The following is a 22,448-nucleotide window of genomic DNA, read 5'->3' as shown; positions in this document are numbered from 1 at the left end:
AAATGCTGATATTCTTTAGGCTAAACTACCTCCCACAATGCTGTTCTCTCTCTCCATTAATTTCTGAGTTTTCTTTTTTTTTCTGTTGACGCCTCCACACCCCTCCTGCAACCATCCGCTACACAACCCAGCTCAAATCACTTCACAATCAAAGGTGAATGACATTTCATTTTATCCTTTGCTTGTATATTACTTTATAAAATGATTTAATCACTTGCACCTATATTGCAGCGAAAAAGTACTTCTTCAAACAATTTTCATTATTTTAATGTTTTTAGTTGGGATACCCAACCAGTTCAGGGTGTCCCCTGCCCACTGACCTAAAGATAGATGGGATGGGCTGCACCTCCGCGACCCGACTATGGATAAGCGGTGCAGATAATGTATGGATGGGTGGATAGTTGATATACCGGGGTTCAGAAGGCATTAATACCGTACCATAGGTTTTCTATTTTCCGCTATGAAGAAATTTCAGTTTGCGATGCCCACTTCGGAACGGATTAATGTCATATCCTGGGGGGCTACTGCATACAACTTTAAGTATTTATATTCTAACATGTGTTGTTACACCAACTGTGTTCAGCCAGAATATGCGCAAAAAAAAAACCCCGCAAGCATCTCAAAGTCAATTTTAATTGTCTTTTAGCACTAAGCCAAGCGAACATTCCTATCGACTATTTTCAGTTACTCATATGCGTGCAACAAACAGACTGACCCTTAGACAAGAGCCTTAAATAACCAATTTATCAGAGGCTCCTTCCCAGATGTGACTCAGGCTAAGGGGCAAAATCTAAATTTATCTTAAAGTGGAATCACAGGAGATACGATCCAGATCCAGGGGGAAATCTGGGATTAGAGAAAATAAATACAAATTTAAATTAATGTTATGTCAACTGAAAAAATGTAATGTTTAAAATTGGTATAAACAAAAAAATTAAAAATTACAAATGTTTAGAAAATATTGTAGTGTGTGGGGGGCATGCAACTAATAGATGAGTAGTCTGACCTTACATATACATATATATACACATATAAATACACACACACACACACACACACACACACACACACACACACACACACACACACACACACACACACACACACACACACACACACACACACACACACACACACTACATACATATATATATACGATTGAAAAAAGAAAAATCTAATTCAAACTGTTATACACTATAAAAAATACAGTTCAAAAGGCACCCAAACAAAAGTGTGTTTTTCACGACAAGCAACATTTTTTTTTACAAATCAAGCATTAATATAAATTAATAAAAAGTATAGTTGAGACATTGAGAATGTTAGAAATAATAATTTTTAGGGGAGAAAAAATGTAACCTTCAAACTTTGCTTTCGTCAAAGAATGGAAATTTCTAAGCGACCCCAAAATTTTGAATAGTAGTGTGCAAATGGATTCATAGCCCTGCTTCTGTCTTCTAGCGAAATCAAACATTTTTCAAACTGACTTGAATCCAAAATGCAGTGTACAAAAATGTAAACAAATTGAAATCAAATGATGACATCCCGCCAGAGTGCTATATTGCTACCTACTTTAGGAATGTTGGCTTGAGCGTCTGGCACGTCCGAGTAAAAGCGAGGAAATACGAGGAAAAAGTCTTCCCGGCTGCCCCTAAACTTTTCCTGGGTCCACTTAAACCACATGAGGGTTTAAAATAACACAAGAGCGAGGGCAGCTGTCCCCTCCCTCCCTCCCCCACTCCTTGCCGTGGCTTACGCTCGAAGCAAATGGTGGCTTCAAAGCACCAAAAAAGAAGGAACAAAATGTCTCTTTGCGTCTTACCCGATTGATCTTTTGGAGGCTTGTGGTGGGCAGTGCCGCCAAGGTTTTGTAGTCCAGTTTTAATGGTCCGGTGCTGATATTCTGCAAAACCAAAATTTTTAAAAAAATAATACCAAATATAATAATATATATATATATATATATATATATATATATATATATATATATATATATATAGTGGTGTCCAAACTATGCCCTTTTTGCAGTTCTGTCCACCAAAACTGAACTGAACTCTTGGGGCTGCGATCCATTATCTCTGATCGCATATTGCTACAAGCGGGCATCAATAGAGTGCACTTTTTTCAGGCCTGGTGGCTCATTTTTCGCCATTACCGTTTCCGCATAGAAATGAACTCAATTGTGGAGCAGCGATAGGTTATCCACAAACTCACATTACTGAGGGCATAGAGTTCTAAAATGAGCTGAAATGTTTTGGCCGTGATCCATTTTCCTCAGTCAACTACAGCTGAGCACATTTTTCTGGGGCTCTGGCTGCTTAATTAGGGCATTGTGGCCTACCTAAAATGAACAGCACAGATTTAGCAGTGATCCATTTTCCCCCCGCATGCGATAAATGGTGGGTGGGGCTATTTGCTGATTTTTGCATCTTGCGGGGGATTGTGATCCCCATTAAATGCAATAAACAAGGAATTAGAGTACTTTGGAAACTGGGATTCATTGAAGCAATGAAAACATTTTTGCAGGATAGCCTGAACGAGCTGGATCTTTTAGTCAGTGGATTTAAAAATCTTTTTTTTTTTTTAGATCTGGGTGTAAAATGTTCTGAATACACCCAAAACGAAGACATTAAACTCAAAGTATCATCCAGCAGTCTCACCTCAGCCTCTTCTTCAAGCAGGCGAGTTGCCTCCTCCCGTTCCAAACGCATATGCTCCTTCAAACCAGAAAGGACAGAGAGAGGACAGTGCAGTAGGAAGCACACACAAACATGTGATGGCAGGTGAAATGACAGCGCAGGCAGGAGAAAAAGCGGTGATGGGGTGATGGAGTGATGGAAGCGTTTCACACATGATCAAAAAGGACAGAGCAGGAGATGGAATAAAAAAGGAAAGGATAGAATCATTCATTCATTTCGGAGCAGAAAAAAATAACATGCAAGGTAAAATATTTCTCACAAAAAAACTTGTAACTCCCTGTTTTTGCAAGATATTTTTTATGTGTGTGCATTGTCCTTTTTCTCCGTGTTATCACAATCAACTCACCACTTTCTCCATATCTTCCTTCTCCCACTGGGATGTCTCCCTCACCATCTCAGACTCCTACAGAGGAAGAGCAAGAGTCAGGCTCCTTAGCAGTGCATTTAAGCGCGTCGGGAGGAAAATAAACCACCAACAACTGTCAACTTTGAATGCTTGGAGGGCAGTAAAAGTGGCGCAAGCGGTGAATTGCAGCCAGCACGCTAGCACAAAAAAACGCTGAACAAAAACATTGGATTCAGGCCTCAGCTCTGACGTGCCAAAGCCATTCCTGGTATGTTGATGACTGGCAAAATTTACTGGAAAAGTCGACCCTTGCAATGCATGCAAATAAACTCCTGATTTTCACCACACAACTCTTGAGTGTTTAGAACTAGGGAAAAGAACAAAGTAAATCTTAATTCACTAAATAATGTCACAAAAAATATACCTTAACCAAAAACAGAACACGGTTAATAAAATTCCACAAGTTCCGCCGTTTAATTAAAGCTGATATGTATGTTATTAATTAGTGGTGCAAAAAGTAAGTAATGGAAAATATTTTCTCATTTTTTAATTCTCAACTTTTGGATTAAGAATTCGTTGAATCTTTAGAACTTGCTCGTGGAAGTTTTAAATATTGACAGTATTAAAAAAACAATTATCTTTGTATTATTTCAATTTTACTTTATAAATTTTACTGTTTCCCTGAATTAGTAAATTTAATATTTTAATAGGAATTAATATGGTTAGTTGTGCATTTTCATTTATTATTGTTTAAACAAACAATTTTCGTTTTTTTTCATATATGAATTATTTAGTCATTTGATCATTAAAATCGACCCAAAAAATACATTTATTTTACAAATTTTATTTTTGGGCTCAATGGTTTTCGTCTGATACCCGTAAGTTGCTTTGTTTTGTAAAATAATTTTCAACATTTACCTCAATTTGATTAAACATTATCGGCCAAGCCAGACGTTACATTACAATAAATACAATTATTTTTTATCATATAATGCAGTGTTTTATAATACATAGACAGAAACGAAAAGATTTGAGCTATTCATATTAATCTCTTTGAAAAAATTAAGAAGTGTATTAAAAAATTAAAGCTCTTTGAAAACTTTGAAACAGTAAATACATGTATTGTAAGTGAAATAAATGTACCATATTTGGCGCACTATAAGGCGCACCTGAGAAAAATAGTCTTTAGTGATTTTTTTTTAGATATTCGGTGGACTGTATTATAAAACGCATGGAACAAAAACTACAACAAATGCTATGGTTGCAAAAAAAGAGTCCCGCATTTGTGCATTAATTGATCAGTCCATCTATATAATTGATCACAATTGCATAAGATTGGATTCAACGGCAATCGAACGCATATCGCAGCGGGGTACGCCAGATTCTATACACCAGCCCACAAGGAGATACAGAGGAGACATGAAAAGGCATTAGATTTTATCTCATCATCACACTATTTTAGTCTCGTTAATGTTTTTATTGGGCCAGGGCATGAGAATATTGTCGCACATTAAACCAGTCTGTGGTACAAAAATGTGGACCACTGAAACACAGTAAGACCTCGGTTATCGCGGTTGATGGGGACGAAAACCACCCGCGATAAGTGAAAATCCGCGGAGTAGCGGCGCACCTTCAAAAAAAAAAAAAAAAAAACTTTTTTTGTTTAAATTATTATTTTTTGACCCAGTTAATGGGGAACAAAACCACCTGCAAAAAGTGAAAATCTGCGAAGTAGCAACGACCCTTCAAAAATAAAAATAAAAAATAAACTCATCTCGTTATCTGCACCGCTTATCCTTATTAGGGTCGCGGAGGGGGCTGGAGCCCATCCCAGCCATCTCCGGGCAGTGGGCAGGGGACACTCTGAACTGGTTGCCAGCCAATCGCAGCTGCAAATCACATTAGTTCTCGTCGTACAGCTGGGCGATTTTTTGGGACGATCGGAGACAAATTCACGACAGGGTTTTTACCGCGGGTGCCGTTCAGTCGCTCCTGCGAGCGAGCCCCTAACCCGCGGTGCGGGTACTTTCGGGGGCGATACGCACGACACCGCGACAAGCCGAGTGGGTCGGGCGCTTGGCGCGGAGGCCGCTGTTAGCGGCCCACGCGCGCGCTACACGGCTCTCGATGGCTCCGGCCGACGGACGGGCGGCTGCGGGGGAAAGGGGTAGCTGGGGGGACCTGTGGGGTTAGGTGGGGGCGGTGAAACAGAAGCCGCACCAGAACCGCGCGCCGGGAAACGAGAACGGCGCGCCGTGCTAGGGTCGTCGGCCAAGGGGGATTCCCCAGTTACGGGGGTCCCGCGCACGTCCGCCGCCTTTCGCCCGCCGCGCGAGGATGGCTGCCTGTCGTCGCGCCTCGCTACTGGGGTCGTCGGACGGGGGTAGCCCTATCACGCCCGCCGCCTTTTCTCGCGTCGTGCAGTGTGACGCCGCCTCCGCCGAACTCGCTCCGTCGCGCGGCCCGGAATAAAAGGCGCACTGGATTATAAGCCACAACTTCAAATTTCTGCCCATATTGGGTTTTTTTGTGCGCCTTACGGTACAAAGAAATAAAACTTGTGATGGTACCTTTTGCATGATGTCCATCTCCTCTGGGCTTAAGTCTCTGTCAATAGAAGAGATGCTCTCCAAACTGTTCTTGCGAACAATACCTGACGCAAAAGGGTTGGCAATGATCCCAGGAGACACCTGGAATGGATAAGAGTAACTTAATAAGCCTGGGCATTTATGTTCAATCCCAATAAAAAGAAAAAGCTTTTGCACGAACATAAGGCTCCTGGTTGGGACTGGCCTCAGCTGTGGGCACCTTTCGAGGGTCGAATCCGTCGCACACCAGTAGGAGCAGGGAGTCGCCCACAGCTCGCAGCACCCGCACCGCCTCGGTGTGAGTCATGCCCAGCAGGCTGTGGTTGTTCACCTCCAGGATGCGCATGCCCACCAGCAGGCGGCGGTCCCGGGCGGCTGCGCCACTAGAGCTCACCTGTGGGGAAAAATTTCCATTGCACTATTTACTAATGCTCTTAAATTTTGGGCCAGTCTAAAAGCCCTACCCTGTAAATACATGGTCTCAAACTCGGGGCCCGGGGGCCATTTGCAGCTATCCGGATGATAGTTTGAGGTCCCCGCCAGAATGAGAAAGTTAAAGGGACAGTGTGCAACGTATTATTTGACTACTCCATGTGGTAGTATTCTGTTGTGCAACCTAAAATGAGTATTAAGTATCACAAGTAAGAATGAAAATTACTAAGTGAATACAAAAGAGGGCAGCATGGCGGTGCAGTGGTTAACGTGTGTGCGGCACAGTTCTGAGGTCATAAGATCGAACCTTCTTCGTGGAGTTTGCATGTTCTCCCCGTGCTTGCGTGGATTTCCTCCGGGCACTCCGGTTTCTTCCCACATTCCAAATACATGCATGTTAGGTTAGTTGGCCGGTCCAAATTGTCCCTAGGTGTGAATGAGCGGGCGAATTGTGTCCCTGCGTGCCCTGCAACTGGCTGGCAAGCAGTTCAGGGTGTCCCCTGCCCACTGCCCGAAGATAGCTGGGATGGGCTCCAGCACCCCCGCGACCCTACTGAGGATAAGCAGTGCACCTAATGGATGGATGGATGGATGTAAAACAACATTTTTCTTTGATTTTTTTCGCCCACCCTTCTGCTTTATATTTTTTGGGGTCAGCAGCAAAATGTCGGAGAATATGTCAGCTCCCTATAGGTGAGCATTATGGTATATAAAATAAATGCTAACATCTCAACTGACCAGTATTTTGGATTCATTTATGACTGATGGATAGGTTATTAATATGAATTATTTATCTTTCGATCTTTTGTGTAAAGCATTTTGATATCTGGAGACAGTAATGTTTTGATCTGAACTTTTTGTGGAAGATCAGACCCACACCCCAGCTCAGAGAGCCTAAAAGTTTATTGAGTTTGAGACCCCTGTTGTAAATGTTGCCTATCGGTCCGAATATTCTTTTTGATTTTTTTTCCTTGAGTCTTTTATGACATGATTCTAGAGTGTCCCGTCTGTTTTGGTTGTAAACCAGCTCCATTACCTTGTAATCAACTCTCGGAGTAAACGGCCGCAGGAATTGAATTGTCTTTATCATTATTAATTACAACATATTCAGCATTGTATGCAACGAGATTAGACATTGCACTTTAGCGTAACCATGTAATAAACACTTTGAAGAGGGAAAAAAAACAGGATAGAAGGCATTCAAAGGGGAAGTAAAAAAAGATAATAAAAGGTTAAGAAATGTGAAACTAGCTGAAAAGCCATTAACAGCTGCACCAGCGTGCGTCGCCATCTCTCACTTGCATAGTTTTTATATATGGTAGAATTATAAAAGTCCTAATTTCTAGCAAATATTTAACTTACCAGCTAATTAACTAAATAAACTAAAGGACTTAAATAAACAGAGTTCCTACATCTAGAGGCAAGTTAAATAGAAGACTTTTAACGACTTTTCATGCCTTTTGAAATCAGATATAAGACCAAGACAACAACAGAAAAACACAATTGAGAAATAAGAAAAGAAACAATCTCAGTAAATGGACACTTTCCCAAGATCCAAAGTAAACGTCTTGTCCGAAATTGCTTTCGATATTTGTTTAGACCTAAGACATGCGTCTGCACTGAAAGGCCAAACTGAAACCATTCGATGGTTCCCTTATTGTGGTCACGCCACCAAAATAAACACATATTGAAAAAGACAATTGATAAATGTTACTATATCTTTTTAGATCAAATCTGAGCAGTGTTCACAAATTTTAGACTTTAGAAAATTAGATTTAACATATTTTAATGCCACTTAAGGCCTTGTATTTAGAATAATGAATTCAATTAATTTTAAAACTTTTCAAGAATCTACGGAAACCCTATTACAGTGAAAAAGGAATCACCTTGGATATAAAGATGCCCTCATCGGTCGAGTCGAACGGATTCCCTGCGTGGCCTTTTGCGCCTCCGCGTATACTGATCCCCAGTTTCTCCCCGGGTTGCTTATGGATCGTAATTTCCTGGGCAAAAGACTCAAGTGAGCGTGTCCGACATTACTATGTGTTCCAGTTTTACAGCAAGACAAACCTGCATTCCTGGCGGCGAGGGGTCTCTGCGCACCAGCATCCGGATCTCTTGTTTGTTGGCCAGCAGCGCCCGAACGGCTTCCTGATGTGTGGCGTGGCGCAAGTCCATATCGTTTACCTCCAGGATGCGGTCGCCCACACGGAGGCCGCTTTCGCACGCCAGACCATGAGGGATCACCTGGGCCATGTAAGAAGGTAATTAAAGCAATAATATGTTCTAAGGGCATGAAAATCCTTAAAGTTAGAAAGATTCATAATTGGTTTCATTTTTAATCTGCTGTCACCTCCCCTTTAGCATCCAGCCGTCACTCTGCTTGACCAGCTTAAATCAAGTCACAACAAAAGGTAAAATAAAAAAAAAAAATCATTTTTATTTTGTAATTATTCAAAAATGTTGTTTAAATATATTAAGTATATTACACATAGATAGTACTTACTATATACCATTTTGTTAATTTAATGCTTTTTAATGGGAAATCAGGGTTTTTTAGAACACATTAGCTACTAACTATAGGTTTCTTACCCACAGTCATGCAACAATTTTACTTTGCGATCCCACTTTCAGAAACTGATTCATGTTGAATCTGGGGGGTGTACTGTATTTCGAAGATCTACCTTTGAAATGAAGACGCCGGGTTCGCTGATGCCGAAGGGATGGCTGGCGTGGTCGCTACCTCCAACAATGCTCAGGCCGAGGGGACCGCCTGACTTAACCAGCGTCACCTCCTGTCAGTGAATAAAATGATAGTTAAAGTTATGAATTCTGATAAAATGAAAAAATAAAAACGTCTAAAAGGACCTAAAGGATTCTATTTTGTGTTGTTTCTTTTGTATATGCTAGAGCAGGGTACACACAAACTTAAATGAGAGTTACAAAGGCCTGATCCTGAGCTATTATTCTATAGTGTTTCTTTTTCCACACATTTTAATTTAAAAAAAAAATCCTCCTCAACAACAGTATATGTTAACCTTCAATAATTAAATTTGAACAGTGAAATAATTAACAGCCTACCTTCTTTAAACGTTATTTTCGCTACTCTTTCCCTTACCTTATGGTACTGTGCTGCCTCTCACAGGCATGATTGAGTACTACATTAGTTGTGCTGAAAAATAAAAATATGTCTGTCATGGTGAAAATTTGTATCGATTAGAGGTAAGATAGGCCCTAAAACAAATTCAGCCTGACCCAGCCCGAGCCTGCGGGTATGGGAGCCGGACTCAGCCCGAAAGCAACCAATTACTTTCATTTGCGGCACGGAGCCAGGAGAAAACCCCAATTTTCACATTCTGTGAGGGCGGGGTCAGGCTAGGCTTCTCTCTTGCTGATTTTTATTTTTGAATTATCCACCTGTCATTGTTCTTTGGGTCGCAAAGTGGAAGATTCACATAATGGATTCAGTTTCCTTTTGTGCGCCGACAATCGTGGCGACACAAAGAAAAAGAAACAAAGAACAACGATGGCTAATATTTAAAAAGTCAGCGAGGCAGAAACCCGGCCCGGCCCAGATCTGACCTAAATGTTTGACAATTTAGGCCCGGCCTCGCGCTTATAACCTCCCCTCTAGTATGGGTGTACCCTGATGTTTAGATGTTTCTAATATTATTTATTTCAGAGTTTACTCTAGTGTTTCCCAACCTTTGTAAGCACAGAGCACATTCTCACAATACTACCTCTAAATAATGTCTGTTAAAAAAAATCTTGACACACCAAAACACAAAGTTGTAACTTTCTAACATCTACTGTTGCTCTCTAAGGGGCCGGTCACACAGCCGTTTGCGGCTGAATCACGGCTAAAATTTTGCTTTTTTTTTGCCCGTGGTTGCCCGCGATGGAAAATGCGCAAAATTGGCCAACCCGCTGTTCATCGGTGGTATGCCCGCAAAACAGACGCCGGCGACTGTTCCGCTTTCTCATCGCGTGATTTCCGCGTTATTTTCTCGTGTGGACCACGGGTATAAAAGCTCCTGAGCCGGTGTTGTGCCCAAATCCAGCTCCACCCACGATTACCCGCTGAAAATTCCCGTCCTACCCATGTGTAACCACGCCCTGGCCGCGGCCAGAGCACGTCGTTCCGCGTCATTTCCGCGTCATTACCTCGTGAGCAGCTCAAAACTTTTTCGCGTGTGAATTTCCGACCGCGAGTAAAGCACTGCTGTATCTCGTCTATATGGCGGTCTCAAAGCGTCCAACAGCGCCCAACAGCGTCTGCTTCACGGCCAGAAATTTCTGGCCGTGGATCAGCCTCGATACGCCCGTGAAAGGCTGTGTACCCGCGCTCTAAAGAATTGAGCAGCGCAAAACTTTTTCGCGCTGGCACCCGCGCGCGAATTTCCGACCGCGTGTTAAGCACTGCTGTATCTCGTCTGTATGGCGATCTCAAAGCGTCCAATAGCGTCCGCCTCACAGGCAGAAATTTCTGGCCGTGATTCAGCCGCAAACGGCTGTGTGACCGGGCCCTAACATTAACACTCCACTAAATGTTAATAATTCATTAATGACAGTTTAAATGAATCCAGACTAACAATCTTGAGGGGACATGATGCTGCATTGCCCTGAAATGATTTAGAACGGTGTCTGTAACATTTTCTGTACCACAGACCAGTTTCTCACGGTTTGCACGGGTAACAATAACAAAATCAATAATAATAGGCCCAAATCCAATGTGTTTTCAACAGACCACTAAGGATCTTGTATGACAAAGGGAAATGCATTAGATCTTATCTCATCGAAACATTATTTTTACCCCCTCCCTGTATCACGTTGTACAACGTTGTTTTGGCTGAGTTCTTTCCCATAATGCTCCATAACAACATTGTACAAGGTGGCACTGGGATGAAAACTAGTGTGATGATGAGATACACTCTAATGGCTAAGATTCAGGCATTAATGCTCACTGCCGCGATCCAGGTTCGATTCTTGTAGCACCTAATGCTAAGCATATTGTTTGTTGAGTGACCAATCATTGCTCAATTACAGTGATATGCTATGGATAAACCTAGGTATAACGCACACATAAGAGTTTTTTTCTTAGGTGAAATACACAAATACATACAGTGAGAAAAAATAGGATTAATTTCCCCCTTTCTCTGCGAAACGGCCCAATACCGGTCCGCGGCCCGGTTGTTTCCGACCTCAATTAGAATACTGTTACAACAAATGTATGTCAGTTCTAACACATCTATGACAGTTCAAGTGTCCAAGAGATTGCTAGTTAAACAATTTGTAGTCAATGGTTTTTGGACCAAATAGGTGAAAGTAAATCATCTGGTTGGGAATCACTGCGTTATTCCACAATCCATGAAACAATTTCATACCATGCACCATCCTCTTTCGAACTGGACAGCAGCAAGTTTCATGTACAAACCAAATGAAATAAAACTATTAACAAGTGAATCAATAATTCAACTAACCACCCTTTTTCTAATTGACCCTGCCCCTCACCTCAATTGGGTACTCATCCTCCATCCTGCCTTGGTGGTTCCCGTGCAAGCCCTCTTCATCCTGGTCTGGTGAGTCCGAAGGCTCCGGGGGAGGCGGGGAATGGGCCCTTTGCCGGGACGGCCCCGGGGAATGGGGAACGTTGGGGTCTCGCTCAACCAGGAGAGCAATAGTGGGGGAGGTGCCGGTAAGGAGCGTTACTGCCTGGTCATGTCTGGCCTCTGTCATGTCTACACCATTGATCTGGATTTGCGGTGACAAACAGCGTTTGGTGCTTCATGTTTGATTCTGTTTTTTTAAGGTAATTCATTTACTGAAAAACATGGATCATACTAAATAAGATAACAACTAAAATTAATTTGGACATGCATTACAGTAGATGTAATTTGAGGACCTATAAGATATCCCTTTTACTGATTATTTAATACCATTTAATATGAAGTCAGCCCTCGGAAATCAAGCTCAGAAGAAAGTAGGTAGACGGTAAGCAAGCAGGAATTAACTTGTATGTCTATGCACATTTACAAACAGTAGACCTCCAGGATATGGCGTCCCTGCCTTATAACATTTTTAGTTTACATAGTGGAATACGGTGTTTTTGCTGCTCCTATTAACGGTATTTTCAAACTTTGCGTATTTTGTGCTTATGACGAGTTATCACTCCAAGATGCCTGTCTGCTATTGGTCGACATCACATAAAATAAAATACTTGTCTGAAATGTGTTTATGTCACAGCATCATGAAAATGTCATCATGCTATTGGCTGAACTATTCAACTATGGCTTTCTAGCTCTTCATCAGTCAGAATCATGCTTGGGTCCTAAGTCTGTGATACAAAACTCTTTTTTGTTTTTTTTATTTTTTCTCTATGGATCCCAAAGCTTGCAGTGATGCTAAAGAGAGAAGTAAAAACGTGATAACAATGGAAACAAAACTTGCGATTATCAAGAAATATAAAGAAGAAGGCACACAAATCTCTACCTTAGCTTAGTTGCATGGCCGTAACCAATTTTCAATTGTGACCGTTATTAAAAAGTTATTTTAATGTTTTTATCAGGGATCTCAGGGGGTTCGATCACAATACTATTGGTTTCCATCCCCCCCATTATACTGTAATTTCACTTTGCAACCCCCACCTCAGAACAGATTAATGTCATATCCTCGGGTTTACTCTATTTACTTAATTGCCACTTGCCCTTGCAGTTTTAAAAACTGACAAGAATCTGCTGACTCCCAAAAGATTTGCCTTTAAATCAACAAAAACAAGTGGTGCAATTTAAGTGTAAATATAGTTAATAAACCTATAGCAGACAAGCAGAGGTCAGCGCTGGCCCGACAGTATCGCCGCTTACCGTCGGCTGACGTGCCTAACACTGCACCCACCACCATCAATAGGGGACTAACGTGACACTAAGCAAAAATTGTGCGGCAAAATGGAGAGAAAAAAGGAGAGGCGGGAAAAGAAGATAATCCAGAACAAAGCAGCAGAGGGAAAAGTAAAGATGTTTGACTATGAAAAAGGTTGTTGTAGACTATATATGTATACAGTAATCTCTTTCTTTATTGCAGTTTCACTACTTCACAGATTTTCATTGTGTTTTGTAATCTGTTTGGCTAAACAGTCGTCCCACCCCTTTTCTGCCTGTGTCTGTCTGTGAGTGACTGAGGTTGCGGTCTGACTTGTAGTAAAACAGCATGATAAACCTACATTTTGTGTGTGCAAGTATTATTCAGTTTTAAGAGTATTTAAAAGCCAGCAAGTCAACAAAACAATTTGGACCGTCAAAAGCATCAAAAGACAGAGAAGGATGAATTCTATTGCCAACGAAAATGGACTTCCGACATGCTAAACACACTCAGGAGCCGCATGCAAATCTTTGGCGCTCTCTAGTGGCTCCCTGGTGCTTATTCAAAAATGTTGGATTATTGAAAAATGTATGATTTTTGTGGAAACACAAATCTAAATGTTTCTAATGAATATAGATAGGCACAGTATCGTTTATTACAAGGCTTATACAACCCTTTTATTTTTAATGGCGCCAGACATTATTTTGTTTTTCTTTGGTCTAATATGGCTGATTCAACATTTTGGGGTGCTGGTCCCAGGAAAGTATATTCAGTTTTTTCATAAAGTGAACAAAATGTAAACTAAGTATCAAGTGAAGTAAAAAAAGTGTACTGAAATGAAAATATGATTTTTAAAATCATAATTTGACAGTACAAAAGTTCTTTGTAAAAAAGAAAAAAAGAAAAAGAAAACATTTCAAAAGTACAGTACTTTTATTTGTTATAGAAATGCTTGAGCCTGTAGATTGCAGGGTTCGAACACTTTTTTCATGACCAAATACAAGCACTTTTTAAGACTTCAAAAAATAATTTTTCAATTTATCCAGTACCGTTCGACGAATAAATAAAACATAATTATCATGATAATAATAATAAAGATAAGTAATTGTTATCAATATTATCACTTATCCCTACAACACTAACGATGTATTTAAGGTGGGTGCCAGCCAAGGAAAGTCAAGTTTGAAGGAGCTGTACGGAATTTGGGACTTTTTGACCCTCTGCCGCTTCACTCAAAATTCAAGCACTTTTAAAACTTTAAACACAACACTAAAATTCAATCATTTTCAAGGCTTTCAAGAATCTGTACAAACCCAGAAATTTATTTGGTTTCAATGTGTATTAGAATATTAATTAAATAAGGTTTGTACTTAGCGGGTTCTCAAAATGGCGAAAACCTTTTAGGGAATGCAAGAAAAAAGAAGGGATTACTGTATACAGGAAGTTGGTAGTAAGATAGGGGGAAAAAGGACTCACAGCAATGACCCTGTCACCTATCTGTAGCGTACTGTCTCGGTGGGCTGCTCCCCCCTCTGCAATCCGAGAGATGTAGATTCCCTACAAGCAATACAAGCACATGTAAAAAAAATTAAACTGCATAGACTCAACAATCTGAATGGAAAAAGCCGCTTCTCTCAAATTGACCGTCCTCTGGATGTGCCTCAACTACCCCTTCTACTCACGGAGCAAATATCATGTGTCCGGAGCTCGCTATTCATATCTTCGTTTCCTGGCAACGGTGGAGAAACGCAGTGGCCAGAAATGGACCAGCTTTGTGACTGAGTTATGGCATGACGTTTGCTTGACTTTTTTATTTTTGACACAATTGGAAGAAAATAGGCAAACAAAATGGCGGTTCATTTATTTACAAAGGAGTTGTAAAGTTATTATGCAAAGAATATTCGAATAAAAGTCAATAAAACAGAGGTCAATATTCGATCATTGGATTTTCTCTGGGGTAGCTAGCCTCATTAGCGATAAGTATGGCTTTGGTGGCTAGCTTCGGTTTAGCCACTGGCATCACTTTAGCGGTTAATGATAGTTAATTTATAATAATAATAATAATAACAATAATACATTGTATTTCGAAGCGCCTTTCATGACACCCAAGGTCACTGTACATAGGACACAACAATAAACGAAGAGTAAATCAAGAGTAAACCAAGCAAGTAATAAATAGCTAATAAAACACATTATAGTTAAAGGGGGCGGTGTGTGATTCATATGGTCAAGAATAGGCAAGTCTGAAGAGGTAAGTTTTGAGTCCAGATTTGAATCTGGACAGGGTCGCCGAATTTCAGAGGTCAGGCGGCAATGAGTTCCAGAGCTGGGGGGCAGAGCGGCTAAAAGCTCTGCTCCCCATGGAGCTGAAGCGGGCAGGGGGTATAGTGAGATGGAGGGAGTAAGATGATCTGAGGGTGCGGGATGGTGTGGCAATGTGAAGGAGGTTGGAGAGGTAGCGAGGGGCAAGGTTATGAATGGCCTTGTAGGTGTAGAGTAGGATTTTGTAGTTGATTCTATGGTAGATTGGGAGCAAATTTAGCAACTAATGTCAGTTTCAAAAACCTTTGCATTTTGGACTTGACCACTAGCAGCTATTACTAGTGTCTTTGCCATAGAGCCTAATTTTAAATCATCATTTTTATTTAAAAAATGCACAATTAAAATTAAACCCATTTCAGAAAGTTGTAATATATTTTCATGTAGTGTAGCACAATACAAAAATGGTCATAATTAGTCGCAAAAAAATGTTGAGGAATTGCGAATCAGTTATCACTTGTTTTGGCTAACTCAACCGCAATCCACATTAGTGAACAGCAAGGCTTTGGGGGCTATTTTGGCTAACGTAACTTTAGCTAGAGAATAATTTAGCATCTAAAGCCAGTTTCACATAATTTAACTACTAATGCTAGTACCGTGCATAGGCCCGCTAGCCACTAATGCAGGGGTTTGACTTAAAGAGCCATTAAAGCAAAATATTTTTTTATATTTTGAGAGCCACACCATATCAGACAAAATTCAACAAAAAACCCAAACACCCTCTCTAGATAAATTTTTCAGCACATATTAGTTTACTTGATACGTTTGATCATTTAATAAAATCTATGAAATATTGCCAGAGCCCGTTTCCTATATCAACAAATATCTATTATAATATATTTAAAAAGTCTCTCTCGCGCAGAAGATTTTTGAGGCTTTAGACCAGGGGTCAGGAACCTTTTTGACCCAAAGAGCCATAAAAGCAAAAAATGTTTTTAAAATAAATTGAGACAGCCACATCATACATTTTTAGACAAAATTGAAAAAACTGCCAAACACGCTAGACAAAAGCTAATTCTTCAGCACATTTTATTTCACTGTGTGTCATTTGATGATTTATTCAAATGTATGAAATGATGATAATGCCAAATCCTGTGTCCCAAATCAATGTAAATATGCCATTTACAATTTGTCCTCCACCTTCAGTTAAGAGTGTTGAGGCAATTCTTTTTCCATGAAATGTGTCCAAAATAACGGTTTCATAACAATGTGCATAAAAAGTTCTTTTGTAAAAATGTCACAAATTACTGCAAACGATAAGCATATCGTTATATTCACTTTCGGTGTAGAGTGCACTAAACGAGAGAGAGAGAGAGAAGGAAGTGCCTTGCGCTGTGTGCAGGGATCCGCCCACCTGTACTGCTCACCCAATCAAAGTCGTTTGCCAACGTTTTTATTTATCAGTTTAAATGGTTTCTTATAAAACTTCTGCATTAAGTTGACTTTGGAACGCCACAAAGAGATGTGCAATTTTATTTAGGAGCCATATGTACTCATGAAAAGAGTCATATATGGCTTCCGAGCCATAGGTTCCCTAGCCCTGCTTTGGACCATCATTTTTGTCCTAAATAAAGGTTTAAAAAAACAAAGCGCAAGCAGTTATTCTATAAAACTGTCCGAATACAGCAAACTAGAAGGATGCGGAATTATTTGTGGGGGATGCTGTATGTGTGCAGAGAAACGCCCACTCACCCCCTCCTGCTTACCCTATCAAATTGGTCTGGGTGCTTGGCTGGCGTTTTCAGGTGTTCACGGTTTGTTCTGTGGTTTTTCATCATGAAGTGTCTCAACAATGAACATACAATATTTGATGAGCTTCCATATAAAGAATTATTTAGAGACAAACAGCCAAAACAGGGTTGTATGGTGTAACATCATGAGTGTAAACTGCAGTTGAAACATTGCCCTATATATTTTGGACCAAACAGTTTTCTGTGTTGCGTCGGTTCTGCAACACTAAAATTGGAAGATCACAGAGATTATTATGGCCCACTTTTTTTCTCTATGCGAAATGCAATCATTAAAAGAGCCATATCTGGCTTGCGCACCATATGTTACAGACCTCTGCGCTAATGCGAGCTATTACTAGCGCACTCTATTAATAAATATAACCCTGTCCATGTTGATACATTTCCTATAAGGTGTGGTAAAACCTGAAAGGAAAAGGGTACGAAAGGTCGCAAAAAAGCCTTGAATCGTGATTGTAATTTTGTGTATAAATGGTGATATTTGTGCCTTATTGTTCAATATAGGAAAAAAAATCTCACCGGGTCACCAGTGCGGTACGGCGTGGACCCCTTCCCCCCGGCAATGCTGAATCCCAGGCCCCTGTCATTGCGCACTAGGCAAGCGGAAAGGCGCTGCAGGGGCCCCGCGTTGGCCCCCTGGCCTAGCCCACTGCCATCTGCTCCGACGGTCAGCCCGCTGCTGCAGCGCCTCTCCCGAGGGAAGTAGTCGTCTTCTGGCCGTAGCGGTGTGGTGGTGATGGCATTCTCTGGCTCCACCATGCGCTCGCGAAGCACCATCATGGAGACGGCGGTGCCCGAATTGCGCAGGGCCTCCACCGCAGAGTGGTGTTCTGCTTCATGGAGGTCAACACCGTTCACCTTGTACCATCCCGCAAATTTGGAAAATCAGTCATTGGTTGATTTCAAGCAGTGTTTTTATTCAAAATACCAATTAGTGCACATTTCTAATGGCCAAATTCAAGCACTTTTAGGAACTTTCAAAGCAAAATTTCCAACTTATCCAGTACCATTAAAAGAAGACATACAGTGTAAATTACGTATTTTGCAGATCCACAAATATATCTGCGAATTACAAACGCAATTTTTAATCTCGCGTGTGCAATTATCAAGACAAAAGATTCTTAGAACCTGAGTAAAACACAAATACAGTTGTGAATTATTACTTTAGAGACAAATCTCTCCCAATATAAGTGTTGAGTAAAAATAACAGTGATAATTAATACTAATTAACAGGAAAATACCCTACAAACTAATTCCAGCTGTAGTTAATCACGAGGGAAAAAATGCAATGGCAAAGCAAAACTACCAGAGAGCAGTGTTGGCGTAATTTTGAAGCAGACTTGTTGAGAAACATCGGAACAATTTCAAGCATTTTCAAGCACTTCACTTAAAGTTAAAGCACTATTCAATCCTTGAAAACACAACATTAAATGCCAATTTTCAAAGAAACCCTGAAAAGGATAGTACCTCGAGCAATTTGTCTCCCACTTTCACGCCCGCTCGAGCTGCGGGACCTTCCTCAGAAACTCGAGATATGAAGATCCCCTGAGGTCAAACAGAAACACATTTTTGGATTAATCACCGGCGGCTTCTTGTGTTTGCTGCTTGGAGTCTGACCTCGTCGTCCCCCTTGTAGGGCGTGGAACCCTTCCCGCCTGCGATGCTGATGCCAAGGCCACCCGTTTGCCGCAGGATGGTCAAAGTGTGCTGCGAGGTAAGGGGGCCGGATCAAAAACGGTTAATGACTTGTAAAAACGTCAATCATGTCTAACTCTATGCCTTTATAGCAGTGGTCGGCAAACAAACGGCTGCGGACTGGTACTGGGTTATGGACAATTTGATAGCGGCCCCCCACAGAAAGAATAAAAAGTTACCCCCTGCTTTTTGCTTATACCTTATCCATTTGTGCATACCAGGGGCCTCCAGCCTTTTTCAAGCTGAGAGCTACTTTTTGTAATTAGTTTCCGCAAGGGTTACCCAATTTGATATGCATTTCTAAAATAACAACTCACCATGTTATTACTATGTTGTTACTATGTTTTTAGTAGGTTTTATTTATTGGGAGTAGGGTTAAATAGACTCAGTCAACCACAAAAAAAAACATTTTCACTAGAGAATCACAATAGCCCAGCACTGGTGAGCTATTTTAAGAACAGGTCTGCAGGCACCTCAGCTGTCTTAAGGGGGCACCCTGTTGCCCACAGGCACCACATTGAAGACCCTTGGTGTATACCCTTAATATTTTTTACCTTAAAGAACCTAAACATTTGTGCGGATTTCACGGTATTTGAGCAATGGTTGATCAGTTAAAAATTACCACTCAACATTGGATGCAATGAAAATAAAACCTGAATTGAAGCTGCAAGAGCACTGTTAATGACATAGGAAAAGGCATTCCGTTTTATTTCATCATCACAGTTTTCACTCAAGGTACCACATTGTTTCGCCTTTGTTATCTCAAAGGCATACAATAATGCTCCATTACAACGTTCTACACACCAAGGTGGCACAATATTAGAGCACAATGGGAATGACTTCAGCTAAAAAAAACATGTACAACTATTAACCAAGCACATGCGCCTTCAACAAAAAAATAGGCAGGACAACGTGGTACCGTGAGTAAAAATAGTGATGTAAATGTAAACGTTCTGCATTCATATAGAGCTTTTCAAGTCAAAGAAGACCTCCAAAAGCACTTTACAATGTGCTTTACACTTACCTATTCACACACACCCACATACCTATATGCAAGGCAACTACCTGCTTATCTGGGGCATTAGGGATTCAATCTCTTGCCCAAGGACACTTCGACACATACAAAAACCTGCAACCTCCTGATCCCAAGATGAGCCCTTTACCTCCTGAGCAACTAATGATGAGATATAATTGCTTTTACCCATGTTATCCAGATCCCTAGTGATCTTGCAATAACACATTGGATTTAGGCTTATTATTTTTGTTATTATTATTATTATTATTTTCATTACTAATATAATTAGTGGGCCGGGCTGCAAGAATATTGTCAGACATTAAACCGGTCTTTGGTCCATAAAAGGTTGCCGACCACTGCTTTATAATGTTTGCCCATTAGTTACATGCTAGGGAACAAGTTGACTAAAAAGTAGTGCAATATTCAAACAATTTTTTGCACCCAAATATTTAGAAAAGGTAAACCCAAAAGGTCACCTGGAATAATTAAATAAATAAATAAACTAACAGTGTATGTTTCGCAAGCCATGCATAAATAGAAAGAACAAAAAAGAGTAGTCAAGAAAAGTATCTACAGTGGGACCTCGCTACTTAGCGGTTCGACATTCGCGGCTTCAGAGCTTCACGGTCTGTAATGGTTAAAAAAAAAAAAAAAAAAAAACTTTTTTTTTTTTTTTTTTTTTTTTGAAGGGGTGTCGCTACTTCGCAGATTTTAACTTTTTGCGGGTTTTTTCGGCGGAACGTCAGCGGACGCGGGATAAGGCGGCCGGTGTTGTGCCCGAATCCGACTCCTGTGCAAAATCCTCCCCCCGTCGCGTGAACGCGCATTCTGCTGCGCTTCCAACAAAAGCGATCGTATTCTATATAAAACGCATATTGAAACAATAAAGCGAGCTAATTAAAACAATTAAGCGATCGTAGTCTATATAAGGCGTTTATTTAAACAATAAAGCGCGATCGTATTCTACAAAATGCGGCGGGGGTCTCTCCCGGGCCGCGCGACGGAGCGAGGTCGGAGGACGCAGCGTCACACGGCGCGACGCGAAAAAAGGCGGCGGCCGTGATCGTCTGACGACCCCAGTAGCGCGGTGCGACAACAGGCGGCCGTCCGCGCGCGCCGGGTGAAAGTTGGCGGACGTGCGCGGGACCCCCGTAATTGGGGAATTCCCCTCGGCCGACGACCCGAGCACGGCGCGCCGTTCTCGTTTCAAGGCGCGCGGTTTCGGTGCAGCTTCCGCTTAACCAGAGATTTTCACTTTTAGTGTTTTAGCGGGTGGTCCCCTTTAACCGAGTCTAAAAAAAACAAACAAAAAAAACAAACATTTTTTTGGGGGGGGAAGGTGCGCCGCTACTTCGCGGATTTTCACTCATCGCGGGTGGTTTTGGTCCCCATTAACCGCGATAACCGAGGTCTTACTGTATACCTAAAAATTTACAAATATATACACTATATAGACTAAAAGAACCATGCTGCGGTGTAGAGAATCCATTCAACAAACCTGAAACAAAACAATGAGCAACAAAGACACACACATTTTTACTTCGATTGCTTAATTCTAGACAAAGGAGAATCTGCCTTTATCTGGGGAGTTGCTCTATTTCAATTGTTTTCATTAAAATGAAAAACAGATTTCAATTAAACCACAGATGATGCGATCTTGGGCTACACAAACACGGGCATGGCAACAAAAGGGGCGAGAAGCAGGATGACAGCAGCAGAGGTGGCAGAAAATGAAGCGGCCCAGTAGAGTAAACACCCAGGATATGGCGACTCTGACTGACAAATTTTTCATTTTCCAGTGAGCAATAAAATCTTGTTTCACAAGGCCCTCTATGCAACATTATCCTTAGTATACATCAACAAGAAATTGTTTTGCTTGCCCAAAAACTTCATCCATTTTTAGAGTTACGTCTCTGAACTTGTCTCCTAATGGTTGACATTGTACAAAATGCTGGTCTGCTATTGGTCTTTGGCAGAACTACTTCCCACAATGCCTTCTATCTCTTCATTCAGTTCAAAGAGTTGGTGTGAGAGCAAATATTGTATTTATTGGACCGTATTTACTCACATTAAGTCCAGGGCTTGCAGTGATACTGACGGGGAGACAAAAAACATGATAACCATGGAATGGATCGCAATTAAGAAATACGAAGAAGGCATGCAAATAGCTACCCACACTAACCAAGAAGATGGGACTCTTACTAAAAATAAGGAGGCAATTAAAGAAAGGTAATCTTCTAAGGCTATGTCAATTCTTGAAGATTACATTTTAAAATCAGTTTCAGCATTAATCCAATCTCACTGTCTCCTCACGCCTTCTGCATCCACCTGCTGCTCAACTAGACCAGCTCAAATCATATACGCCAAACAAAATCCATTTTTTTTCTTTTCCCGGCTGCTCCGTGTTATATGAATCCCTAATGCCCTCAATAAGCAGGTCGGCGCCTTGCATGGCTGCATGGCCGCTATTGGTGTGTGAGTGTGTGTGTGAATGGGTAAGTGTGAAGCACATTGTAAAGCGCTTTGGGAGGTCTTCATTGACTTGAAAAGCGCTATATAAATGCTGACCATTTACCATTTACCAATTTCTTTACATGCACAATTATTTATGATGTTATTTAATCATGTATACATACAGTACTGTATATTACATGAAAGTAGTACTTTATAAATAATGTTTTTATTTTAATGTTTTTATCTGGGATACCAGGGATTTGAAACGGATTAGCGAATTAGCATAGGCTTCTATCTCCC

At 41.0% G+C, this 22,448-nt stretch overlaps 1 protein-coding gene across 10 annotated transcripts in view; it reads right to left on the bottom strand.

Annotated features, from left to right (window-relative positions):
• Positions 1 to 22,448, bottom strand: part of scrib (scribble planar cell polarity protein) — a 138,794-nt gene that overhangs the window by 44,861 nt on the left and 71,485 nt on the right. For 7 of the 10 annotated variants that reach the window (XM_088322880.1, XM_088322881.1, XM_088322877.1 and 4 more), the window contains exons 17-30: positions 18,602 to 18,691; positions 18,452 to 18,529; positions 17,504 to 17,842; positions 14,394 to 14,474; positions 11,574 to 11,813; positions 11,447 to 11,467; positions 8,747 to 8,857; positions 8,133 to 8,309; positions 7,949 to 8,065; positions 5,812 to 6,024; positions 5,613 to 5,732; positions 3,043 to 3,099; positions 2,658 to 2,714; positions 1,820 to 1,900 (exon numbers count right to left, since the gene is read on the bottom strand). In XM_088322880.1, coding sequence (XP_088179006.1) covers positions 1,820 to 1,900; positions 2,658 to 2,714; positions 3,043 to 3,099; positions 5,613 to 5,732; positions 5,812 to 6,024; positions 7,949 to 8,065; positions 8,133 to 8,309; positions 8,747 to 8,857; positions 11,447 to 11,467; positions 11,574 to 11,813; positions 14,394 to 14,474; positions 17,504 to 17,842; positions 18,452 to 18,529; positions 18,602 to 18,691 — 1,782 coding nt within the window. The remainder of the gene's footprint in view (positions 1 to 1,819; positions 1,901 to 2,657; positions 2,715 to 3,042; positions 3,100 to 5,612; positions 5,733 to 5,811; positions 6,025 to 7,948; positions 8,066 to 8,132; positions 8,310 to 8,746; positions 8,858 to 11,446; positions 11,468 to 11,573; positions 11,814 to 14,393; positions 14,475 to 17,503; positions 17,843 to 18,451; positions 18,530 to 18,601; positions 18,692 to 22,448) is intronic. The other 3 variants (XM_088322875.1, XM_088322874.1, XM_088322882.1) reach the window with 3 other exon arrangements.

The sequence above is a fragment of the Urocampus carinirostris genome, chromosome 18, assembly GCF_059441175.1.
Source record: "Urocampus carinirostris isolate Australia breed hairy pipefish chromosome 18, RoL_Ucar_1.0, whole genome shotgun sequence".
In the NCBI taxonomy this organism is placed as follows: domain Eukaryota; kingdom Metazoa; phylum Chordata; class Actinopteri; order Syngnathiformes; family Syngnathidae; genus Urocampus; species Urocampus carinirostris.
The sequence above is the reverse complement of the archived record's forward strand: the minus strand, read 5'-3'. Positions and strand labels throughout refer to the sequence as shown.